The sequence below is a fragment of the Pristis pectinata genome, chromosome 6 (assembly GCF_009764475.1).
Source record: "Pristis pectinata isolate sPriPec2 chromosome 6, sPriPec2.1.pri, whole genome shotgun sequence".
In the NCBI taxonomy this organism is placed as follows: domain Eukaryota; kingdom Metazoa; phylum Chordata; class Chondrichthyes; order Rhinopristiformes; family Pristidae; genus Pristis; species Pristis pectinata.
The window spans coordinates 22,674,828-22,687,505 of record NC_067410.1 but is presented as its reverse complement, the minus strand read 5'-3'; the positions used below and the strand labels follow the sequence as shown (position 1 = coordinate 22,687,505).

The following is a 12,678-nucleotide window of genomic DNA, read 5'->3' as shown; positions in this document are numbered from 1 at the left end:
AGCACAGTACAGGTCCTTTGGCCCACGATGTTGTGCCGACATTTTATCCTGCTCTACTATCTATCTAACCCTTCCCTCCCACATAGCCCTCCATTTCTCTATCATTCATGTGGCTATCTAAGAGTCTCTTAAATGTCCCTAATGTGTCTGCCCTCACAACCTCTGCCAGCAGTGTGTTCCATGTACTCACCACTCTCTGTGTAATAAAACTTCCCTCTGACATCCCCCTTATACCTTCCTCCAATCACCTTAAAATTATGCCCCCTCGTATTAGCCATTTTCACCCTGGGAAAAAGTCTCTGACTGTCCACTTGATCTATACCTCTTATTATCTTCTACACCTCTATCAAGTCACTTCTCATCCTCCTTCTCACCAAAGAGAAAAGCCCTAGCTCGCTCAACCTATCCTCATAAGACATGCTCTCCAATCCAGGCAGCATCCTGGTAAATCTCCTCTGCACCCTCGCTAAAGCTTCCACATCCTTCCTATAATAAGGCGACCAGAACTGAACACAATACTCCAAGAGTAGTCTAACCAGAGTTCTAAAGAACTGCAACATTACCTCACAGCTCTTGAACTCAAAACCCCGGCTGATGAAGGTCAACACACCATACGCCTTCTTAACAACCCTATTGACCTGCGTGGCAACTTTGAGGGATCTATGGACATGGACCCCAAGATCCCTCTGTTCCTCCACACTGCTAAGAGTCCTGCTATTAACCTTGTATTCTGCCTTCAAATTCAATCTTCCAAAGTGTATCACTTCACACTTTTCCAGGTTGAACTCCATCTGCCACTTCTCAGCCCACCTCTGCATTCTATCAATGTCCTGTTGTAATCTACAGCAACCTTCCACACTATCCACAACACCACCAACCTTCATGTCATCAGCAAACTTACCAACTCACCCTTTCCACATCCTCATTCAAGTTGTTTATAAAAATCACAAATAGCAGTGGTCCCAGAACAGATCCCTGCGGAACACCACTGGTCACTGACCTCCAGGCAGAATACGCTCCATCTCCCACCACTCTCTGTCTTCTATGGGCGAGCTAATTCTGAATTCACACAGCCAAGTTTTCCTGGATCCCATGCCTCCTGACTTTGTGAGTGAGCCTTCCATGAGGAACCTTATCAAGCGCCTTACTAAAATCCACGTACACCACATCCACTGCTCTACCTTCATCAATGTGCTTTGTCACATCCTCAAAGAATTCAATCAGGCTCGTGAGACACAACCTGCCCCTCACAAAGCCATACTGACTGTCCCTAATCAGTCTATGCTTCTCCAAATGCCCATAAATCCTGTCTCTAAGAATCGTCTCCAGTAACTGCATAATATTTGCAGCAATACTGTGATAATCCAGCACCATCAGCACTTCTGTGGTGCTGGACTGGCAGATTTTCTCCCTTATTGGATGTTATTCTTATTAATCCTCCAGTTTAATTACATTTTTTAAGATATTACTCAGTAATGTAGTGTATTTCTGAGTTAACCTGGTGAGTTGAAAGGGAGCATGGGGAACAAGGCCTTGTGAATTTAAATGGTCTGTGAGAAATGGGATCTCGGCGAGTTTAAAAGGAGTGCGGGGAAACAGGGGCCTGGTAAGTTTGTAAAAAAAAAAGAGCACTGGATTTTATCTACAGATTTATTTAATCAATAATTGTTGTGGAACATTTAAAGTTGAGATAGCTTTGAGGATGGTTGAGAGGGATTTTTCCACACAATATTGTTCAGAACCCCTTTTCAAAGGAGTGTTAAGAAATGTAATATAGTAACCCTTCCCCACCAGCTGTGACATATCCTAACACAATTCCAATCATAATCAACATCTAGTAAATATATTTGTATTAAATATATTTTCGCATGTCTTATTATTTACATAGTGAAGCTAAAGTGAATAAGTTTTTGTTGGTCTAATGTTGTTACTTACAGGGGAAAAGAAGTTGCCTTTCCTACTCCTTGGGTATCTTTCTGCTTTCATTGCAACTTCTTTATCCTTGCACGACTTTAATGTACTCATCACTTTTCTGTTATCTCTCTGCCTACGTATCTCTTTGCTGCACTTTTCCTTGTGGTGTGTAACTTTCTTTTTCCTCTCACTGCAATGATTTTCCTAATCCCTGTCTGACTGTTAGACCTAACTTTGGAGGTCAGTCACATGCATCCACTGCAGTCTGTAAATTTTATTGTACTTGCATAATGTTATACTGTGATTGACATTGACAGCTATAATTATGAATGCTAATGATGTTCAAGTTGAATTTCAAGGGCAGTAACGCATTTCATAACAATGGTAACCTGAGAATCTCAAATTCATCACTGCTGGACTTGCCTCCGCAACTGGTGACCGTGTCCTACTGGACACTTGGCTGCTCCACTAGGAAGGAAGGCATTGTGCTACTTGTGACAATAAAAATGTGCTTGCAGCGAACCACCTAGTTTCAAGCTTGGTCCTACAGCAAACACTGCCCTTTATTCACAAGGACTGCAGAAAACCCCTTCACCAGAAACTGTAAAGCCCGCAGTGGGAGGGGAACCAACAAACAACATGGAAGGATATTGCAATGGAAAATTTCTCAAGTTGTTAATGGATTTCATTTCTAGCTAACAGAGGCAGGTAGGATGGTGTAGAGGCAGGAGGAGATGCTTTTGCATCTCACCAGTATGACCCAGATTGTGGAAGTATGTTATGATCACAGTTAAAAACAACAAGCAACTTTGTGGTGGTGGGGAAGAGCAAGTAGCTAGATCATAGTGACAATTCATAGCAGGAACACATTTTCAGCTACAGTAGAACTACAGGGACACGGGTAGGTTATTCTGATCCTTGCTTTGCTTTTCATTGAAACTTGGCAGATCTATATCAACTAATCAGTGTTGCATGACTTGGTTCAGAACCCCTCAATCCCTTTTCTCACTGCCATCACTCCAGAACAGCTAGCTCGAATTTTTTTTCAAGTTCTGCTCCATGTTGTGGACTCTCCCATCATTGAAATTAGTTTCTTTCCATCTAATCTATTAACTCACATGATCATTACGGCATCAATTCAATCAACCCCTTACATTTCTGTACATAAAGAAATGCAAGCCTAGAATATTCAGGCCATCCTCATAATCTCATCTGAGTGGCTTTGTGTCATTCTGTTGAATCTTCTTGTATTCTTCTGAGGTCAGTGTCCTTCCTGAGTTGTGGTGCCCAAATCCAAACTAAGCACTCTGGCTGGAGTTTGGCCCAAGTTTTTGTACAATAAAAGCGTAACTCCCTTTACTTTTGCTTTATATTCCTTGAAATGAAGACTGTCATTCTATTAGTTTTTTTAAAGCCTGTTACTTAATTTTAAAGTTTCTGTACAATAGCTTTTACTTGTGTCAGTTTGTCTGTTACTCCTAGCTTATTAGCATTTTGAAATACCCCCACCTATTCTTTTAAATACAAAATGGCACCTTCAGCCACAACCATGCTGAGCACTGGCTGCCACGTTTCTGCCCACTTCTTAAAGGGGGAGAACAACATTGGCAAAGAGTTGTCCCAGCCCTTTATTACTAGGGGAGAAACAGCTGAAGTAGAACCATGTTAACATATCCAGTGAGGGAAGGCTGGGGGTTGGAGGGTTCACTATTTGAACACTTACCAGAAGTAGGAGGTATGAGTGGCCTAGCAGAAGATTGAGTGTTAAGGGGTTGAAGGGTTGGAAAGATACACCTATATTTCAGTTACTAAAATTGGAAAAAATTAATACTTTTTAATGGTTTAACTGACTAGAAGCTTACTGCTTTGGGTAACAGTATGTTATTTGCAATCTAGGAATAGCTGTGCCCTTATTTGGCATTTGAAAATGGAGTTTTGATTTTTTTTAGACAGTTGGATGTAGGTTTCTACTCTTGGTTAAGTTTCTGACCTTGGCGAATTATCAAAGGTTCTGAAGTGCTCTTTTACAGGGAGAGAAAGAAATATGTGGAATGTAGGTGATATTCCAGTATGCCTCCTTGTGGCCAGTGATAAATGCAGAAATTGTTTTCCTGCTCAATCACTTTATGAATCCTCATAGTCCCAAATTTATGAAATCATAGCAGAAATACTTTAGCAGAAATTTAGCAACTAAAACAACAAAATTATGTTGGTGGAAGTATGGTTTGATTCATTTTGCTCTCCCCACCCTGAAACTAACTTGATATTTTAGTGACAAATTTAAACTGTTCAAAATTTGTTTTTTTCTGTTGATTACAGGGATAAAAACCCTCGGATAGGTGATATTCTCCAGAAACTGGCTCCTTTCTTGAAGATGTATGGGGAATATGTAAAGAACTTTGACCGTGCAATGGATCTGGTAAATTCCTGGATGCAACGATCATCTCAGTTTAAATCTGTCATTCAGGACATTCAAGTGAGTTCTCCACATAATGTAGGCATATGTTTTAATATTAGTGTACTTATATATTTCATCGAAGCATAGAGGATACAGCATGGAAACAGGGTCTTTAGCCTACCATCTGTGCCAACCACCAACTGCTCCACTTACACTAATTGTACATTAATCCCTTTTTTTTATTCTCCCCACGTTCTCATCAACCCCCTCCTCCAGACTCTACCATTCACCTGCATACTTGGGGCAATTTACAGTGGCCAATTAACCTTCCCACCCACATGTCTTTGGGATGTGGGAGGAAACAGAGCACCCAAAGGAAACGCATACAGTCACAGGGAGAATGTACAGTCTCCATGTAGACAGCACTGAGGTCAGGATCAAACCTGGGTCTCTGGCACTATGAGGCCACTGTGTTGTCCTGTATCCAGGCATATGAAAAATATGCTCTTTAATGTGTATGTATATGAAAAGAATATGATCTATTTAGTCAGTCTGATATGGGGTTGAAAGTTATACATTTTTTCCTTGTTTCTCATCAGTTGAACTTGAGTAAATCAATTTAAAACTGGGGCAAAAGTACATATCCTGGAGAAGTTGAATTTTAAAAGATAAATAAGATTCCTTTCCCCTTCCAAGGATATTTTTCAGATACTGATACCAATGCAAGCTTTAAGGCAAGTGAAATCCTTTGAAGTTGCATACAGCTGCTCCTGTTCTTGTTCTGTGTGATGGCCAGCCTATTTTTCTTTTGACACTGTGCCCAATAAATGTAATTTTTTGCTATGCCATTAAACAAGGACTAAATTTTGAATGTCCTTACAAGCACAAGACCCATCTGATTGTCTTATTATATTGTCATCCAAATCACCAATAGATTTCCCAGTGTCCCTTCACTTACCTCTGACAACAAGGGTCCTTAGACTTAGCTGAAATAACGTAGAATATGCCATTAGCAATGTGCCCTTGTGCATCTGTCACTGAAATTGAGTTGTTTATTCAATTTTACCCTGTAAGTTTAACTGAAAAATTGTCAGGTTTGTTCAGAGATGATGACAAAAGCTCAACATTTATCTTTTTTGTTGAATAAAACTGACATTTATGCTCTGTCAGATAAATCAAAGTTATTGCAATGAGTACAGGCATTGTGATGTAAGGCATGAAGTTATACATATGACTTTGAAGCTGACTAAAGCCCATTATTTTATGAACAGTCCTGGTTTATTACAGTAAAACTGACATACAAAGCAGCAAAAGATTGACTATGGCTGAAAAATTGTGTAAAAAAAATCTAATTGAAGGAAATTAGAAATTAAGTGGGTATCAGTTTAAACATAGGTTGAAATCAGAGAACATGGAAAAGGAAAGTAATTTGTTTTTCATTCATTAAAATTGAATAGAAGCTGCATCAGGTATTGATCCAGTTAGTCTCTACTGACTAGAAGCTAAAGAAGAATCCAAGATCAATTATAAAATGTATAAGGTATAACGAAAGATTAAAATAGGAAGTGTGACATTTACTTGTCATATAATTTGCAACAATCTCATAGTCATTTGTATCTTAGTTTAATATTCATTGTAGTGTCTGGAATCTTTGAAACGCCATCTAAAAATATTAATCCATTTGAATCAATGAAGCACTTGGTTGTCTCTTCATTTATGGAAAGATAAATTTAAAATACATTCTCCTTAATGATGTATACTTGTAAAAATGAAAAAAATAGCAGCCTGATTATCGTTCACATTACTCACGGAGTAACCTTTGCCCTCCTTAGGCCTGCAGCATCAAATGGCCATCTAATCTTTGCCTGCCAGCAGTCATTTTTTGGTCTCTAAGTGACCACTCAAATAGTGCATAAACAAACAAGAAAAAGAGGAATACTTAAGTTTCAGAATAAATTCTGTATTTTGAGATTTTGGAAGAGAAACTTGTTTTTGGTTAGTAGAGCTAAATAGGTGGCAGAGTATCTATCATGAGTCGTACTCCTGTCCTGAAGTGAATGGAATAAAATACATGGAGATATTCCTACTCTGGCAGCCATTTAGCAACCAAAGGAAAATTTCCCCTCCTCTGAAATAAAAACACAAAATGCTAGAACCAGAAACTATGGAAAAACTCAGCAGGTCAGGCAGCATCAGTGGAAAGAGAAACAGTTATTGTTTCAAGCCAAAGGCCCTTCATCGGAAGCTTGAGTTCTGATGAAGGGTCTTTGACCTGAAGCATTAACTTTCCACAAATGTTGCCTGACCTGCTGAGTTTTTCCAGCATTTTCTGGAGATTTTTTTTTCCCCTTGTCTATGTTGTTTAAATGAGTTTTAACCATATACAGTAAATATATGATCGTATAGCTGCTTAAAGTAAAAGCAAAATTTGCTTCAAAGATCCTGACTTTACAAGCCTGTACTAAGAAAACTAAATTCAGCCTTGTACACTCAACAAAACAGTATATGGGAACCATTCTAAGTATGAAGAGCACATGGTTATGCTGAAACTCTGCATTGATAATAGCTAGCACCAAAGTAACATGCTGGAATGGATGATCATAAATCCTTAGCATTTCCAGTCTCAGCTGTGTGGTCAGTGGACAAACAAAGTCAAAGCTAAGTAATTCCATGCAAAGACTTGGGAGGAAGGAAAATTCTGACAATATCTCAATATGTTGCAGTTGAACCAGAGAATTAGAAATAAATATCCAACTTGACTAAAGTCTGCAGAATCTATCCTGGTGAAGTTATGAGTTATATCTTTGTTTAGTTGGGATGTATGCTTTGCCAATTAATTTGTGTACTAACTTAACAGAAACAAGATGTATGTGGAAACCTGACATTGCAGCACCACATGCTTGAGCCAGTGCAACGCATTCCCCGTTACGAGCTCCTTCTGAAGGATTACTTAAAGAAACTGCCTGAGGACTCCTTGGATAGGAAAGATGCAGAAAGTAAGAAAGAAATAAACCGGTTGAAAATGAAGCTTTTATACCTGAATCAGTCACATTCTTTTTAAGTGTTGACATTTGGCACAGGTTTGCAACAATATAACATGTATTCCAAAAACAGCTCTGGGAACTATTGTTTACATTTTTCCTTGTTGAAATGGGTTTCTGGTAAGTTTGTACTGATGCACTGAATTATGTTGGTGTTTCATGGAATGCATTAAGTTTGAAAAGAACATGTATCACCTGGGTATGATTCAAAAGGTGGGGGGCCCTTGGCATCTGATTTCAATTGGTACAAAAGTGCTACAACTAAGACCAAAACATGATGAGTGGCTATAGGAATGAAATGCATTTACAAAAATAATGTATTATTGGCATCAAACAGATATTTCCCATTTTCATTTTCTGTAAAATAGTTCCCAGTGGCATCATTTTTAATTGGGTAATTGTACTTGTCCAGATAGCCCAGGGATTGATTCTGGAACTCTTGCTGATCATATTTATAAATAATCATAATGGGACCCCTATAAGTAAGAATTAAGCTTACAAATGTTATTAACTTTTATATGAATGAACAATATGCTGGTAAAAATAAATACTGGGCAGAAAGATAACTGGCAGTTGGAAATTATTAATTGGAAACCTAATGTGTATAGTTAAAGCCAATAAACATAATTAAAGAATAAATAGTCTTATCACTGAGATGAATAAATGACAAGATGTGAGGATATTATTGCACTAAACAGTTAATGTTTCCCCAGGGAATGGTATGAAAATTATTAGAGAAATTAAATTATTAAGTTATGTTTATCTGTAAGCCATGCACTGTGGGGAGATTCTATATCATTAGGCTTTTAGCCAGGCTGTGGAGTATTGAAAGTTAATGAAGGATGTGATCAAAGTTTTAAATGAATTGGATATGTGTGAGGAAAAGAAATAACCAGGTGATAATATGGGCTGTAGGTCAGGTAACAATTAGGTTATGTATATTACAAATGGGAGCTTAGTCCCGAGGTACACTTTAAGCATTTCATGAACAAAATAAGAATCTAGTATTTGGTTGATTTTTGGTTTGTAATAAATAATGTGGACTCTTTGCAAGTCTTACTCTTATACCTAACTTTTATTTTTCTTGAACTTAATTGATCACCTGCTCTTGAAATCAGGCTTTACCCCTCTGTATGTTGTGGGGATGTCATTTAGTTTGTTAACCAATCTGTGTGTTAACTGATTTGTGAATTTGAAGGGATAGTTGGATAAAATATCAGGGGTGGGTTAGTTAATGTCCTTCAATATTCTATAGTTTTTGCTCCCACTACTTTATTTTGAAGTCCATTCCTGTCATTGGTGTAGAAAAAGAACACTCTTATACAGGAATATAAGGTGGCTTGAGTTGCCTTTCATTGGTTGGATTCTATATCCCTTTGTCCTATTACTCTGAACTGTTTCTTTAGATTTTGTTCAAATTAGTATTATGAATTTTTTTCTATACAGTTTATTGCACATGACTTTATGAATGCATCTTCTGAATAACAATCCTAAAATGCCTTTCTTAAGGCAATTCTCCAATGTTTGATTTGCTACTGATCTTCTCAGCTATGCCTTTTGTCTAAATTGTTCTGTAATTCTTGAACCTCTTCTTTAGCTCCTGCTGCACTCCTTCTTTGACATTTACTTGCAGATTTGGCAAGCTTGCACTGGACTTTTGAATCAAAGCTGATAACGTACAATATAGGGTTCTGATCTGAAATGATCAGTTTGGGTGCGGGCAGAAGTTGAAGAAGGCAATTAGTGCAATAAATTATTATATAATGCTAAAAAGGAAATAATATTTGTTCCTAGCTCATCAGAGGAAATATGAATATAAGCCTGCAAATTGTCAGGAAGAGGATGTAAAGTGGTCACAGTAGCTCCTGAAAAGGATATAAAAGATGGATGATTGTAATATTATTTATGGTTGCTAACCCTTTGTTTATTCTATTGTCCTTCAATAATGTTCTACACCAAGCACTTAATGTAATATCTAGTGGCTCGGATAAGATGTTTCCTTTATAAAATAGCCTGCCAATGCTCAAGATTTAGATTTGTGTATGAGAATGGATAGTTGGATAAAATATCAGGGGTGGATTAGCCAATGTCCTTAAATGGGTTGATGATTGAAACAAAGTGGGGAGAAGAATTGGATGAGAAGAGGGGGAGCTCAATTCTTCAAGATTACTTTAAATGCATTAATAGCTTTAAAGGTTCAAAATGTGGTTTTATGAACTGTAGATTTTTATATACTGTTGATTTTAATTACTAAATAGATCTTGTTTTAAATTTTAGAATCATTGGAGCTCATTTCAACTGCAGCTAACCATTCCAATGTGGCAATTAGGAAAATGGTAAGGTGATTTAATGTTTTGTCCCACATTTAATATGCTGTTCACTTCTCAGTAAGTAATGGATGCTGTGGAAATAAAATCGCCCATTATACATTGTTCATGCATTTTATTGGTTGAAATTTATCTTTAAATTTTTCACATTTGTTTCGATAAATAAAAACAAAATCAATTTGAAGCAACATTTATTAATCACCCAGTTCCATTCTTTAAGCAATAGTCTTGTCTGGTTACATAAGTTCCTTTCCCTTCTTCCACAGGAATCTATTAACTGCAGTGACCAATGGGCATACTAATTCTGTCTGGCTGCTCAGCAGCAAAGGAAATTTTGCATCACATTTCCTGAACTGTCTACAAGCCTTTAATGCTTTTTAACTGTGAAAGTGAATTATGTGACTGGAACTGTTAGGACAGCAAAACATCTGGTTTTTTGATTGTACTATCATATGATAAAAATGCAGGTACTTTTTATCTCAACCCATACTCAGTTTAGTTATTGAAAAAACAATTAGCCCCTTCCCACTTCCTTAAAGGCACAACCCTTTAGCAGCCAGCATTTTATCTGTTTCATTACCACTTTTAGAAACTTATTTCCTTCCCTTTCACAGATTAATGACTCACTGCAGCCAGATACAAGACCAGGAAATGATTGCTATATCCTGCTGATTGCAAGCCATTTATTTGGCATGGATTATATCTTCCTTTAGCACGGCAGCACAATTACTGTCAAAGTTAGCACTGTTAAATGATGAAAAATGGTAGACAAAGAGGCATAAATTACTCATTTTCAGGAGTCAACAGCCAAGTTTAATCTCTCCTTAGGTACTTGCCCATTCAACATTCTGGATTACTTTGGTGATGCAAAGTTAATGATTTGAGTGGCCTGAAGTGTAAAAGTGATTTTGGACAATAGTTTCTGTAAAACATATATTGCAAAGAAATGAAAAGGATTGTCTTGATTCGTATGAACTAAAATGAAATTTTATATGCATAGGCTATAAACTTTATTATGCACAGTACCTAAAGATCCATTTTCTGTCTTTGTAAATAGTCATAGTGAATGTCACTAAAAAATCTTTAATTCATAAACAATTAAATTTCCTGATTCCTGCAGTACAGGACTCATTTTTGACAATTATTTCATCATTTTATTTCACTTTTATGAGAAATAATTTGGGGTAAGAAATGGTGAAGATCATGAAATTGTATCTACAATCCCCCAAAGTTAATCTGCTTTGTCAGGATATAGGATAAGAAAGGGAACCTGGAGTAGATCAAACTTGCTTATAGATTCAGTGCCATGGATAACCCGTTCAGGACATCTTAAAACATTTTACGTCTCTAAGAAGTACCTTCTTAGTTGTTTCCTTCTTAAACAGTCCCTTGGGGATGAGGATGACTAGCTTCCCATAGTTCTGTGGGTTCTGAGGTAACGAGTGAGTTCTACAGGGAGTGAGGAGGTGAGTCACTTGCCACAGGATGCCTAGCCTCTGCTGTGGTCTTGTGGCCTTAGTAGATGTGGTCTCTTTGAGTTTCTGGTCAATAGTGATCCCCAGGATACTGATGTGGGGGACCACATGATGGTAATACCATTGAATGTCAAGGGTACATCAAAAATAAGAGAAGGAGCAAGCCATTCAGCACCTTGAGTCTGCTCCACCATTCAAAAGATTTGGGCTACTATTTTCCTTCTTATAGATTTAATCTTGGTGAAGATGGTCATTGCTTGGTGGAATTGTACTTGCTACTTATCAGCCCATGGCTGTATGTCAACTAAGTCTTGCTACATGCAGGCAACTCTTGATTTGCACATTAACTGTGCTGGGTAGAGTCATAATTCATATGGCATAGAAATAGGCCACGGGCCCACTGAATCCATGCCGATTATTAAACATCTATTTGCACTAATCTCACTTCATTTTCCCTATATTCCCATCATTTCCCTTCAGGTAATTTTGGGAAAAGTCAGAGATGCATTTAGATCTGCTAATTATTGGAATTAAAGACCAGAATTTTCTGCCAGCAATGAGCCACCCAGACTTCCTGCCAACAAATGTACTAGCTACAGACTTTTGTGACGTCCTGATCTAAGATAGCAGAGTCCCACTCTGTGACAGGTGATGGCAGGCAGGCCAGAACAAGCCCCCACCCCAACGTAGGTTATCAAAACCTTCAACAGCTTTGAATACCCTTGAATGTCAGGTACATCCAAACTTTAAAAGAAACCATTTACTATTCACAAGAATTTAAATAATTAAAAATATAAAAAGATAGATACAAGAGATTTAATATCCTTTTAAACAATTTACAATGTTCAATTAAAAAAAGATAAGAATAAGATATCTTTATTAGTCACATGTACATCGAAACACACGGTGAAATACACCTTTTGCGTAGAGTGTTCTGGGGGGCAGCCCGCAAGTATCGCCACGCTTCCGGCGCCAACATAGCATGCCCCCAGCTTCCTAACCCGTACGTCTTTGGCATGGAGGAAACCGGAGCACCCAGAGGAAACCCACGCAGACACAGGGAGAACATAAAACTCCTTACAGACAGTGGCCGGATTTGAACCCGGGTCGCTGGCGCTGTAAAGCATTACGCTAACCGCTACACTACCGTGCCTGCCCCTAAGTATGTGCTGGGGGCAGCCCATAAGTGTTGCCTCTCTTACGGCGCCAACATAGCATGCCCCCAACTTCCTAACCCGTAAGTCTTTGGAATGTGGGAGGAAACTGGAGCACCCAGAGGAAACCCACACAGGCACAGGGAGAACGTACAAACTCCTTACAAACAGCAGCAGGATTTGAACCCGGGTCGCTGGCGCTGTAATAGCATTACGCTAACCGCTATGGATACCTGGGATTCTCTTTGTCGTTGGAAGGCAAACCTGTTCATTTAAATGATTAGGCTCACTGTTCCTCTAGCAAGCCTAAATAAGTGCAGATCAACACATGTTGCTGGAGAATTCAGCAAGTATGTGTTCTGCCACTCG

The 12,678-nt window shown here is 38.2% G+C and overlaps 1 protein-coding gene across 6 annotated transcripts in view; it reads left to right on the top strand.

Annotated features, from left to right (window-relative positions):
* Positions 1 to 12,678, top strand: part of fgd (faciogenital dysplasia) — a 207,185-nt gene that overhangs the window by 157,581 nt on the left and 36,926 nt on the right. For all 6 annotated transcript variants that reach the window (XM_052018413.1, XM_052018407.1, XM_052018409.1 and 3 more), the window contains 3 exons: positions 4,234 to 4,390; positions 7,170 to 7,308; positions 9,631 to 9,689. In XM_052018413.1, coding sequence (XP_051874373.1) covers positions 4,234 to 4,390; positions 7,170 to 7,308; positions 9,631 to 9,689 — 355 coding nt within the window. The remainder of the gene's footprint in view (positions 1 to 4,233; positions 4,391 to 7,169; positions 7,309 to 9,630; positions 9,690 to 12,678) is intronic.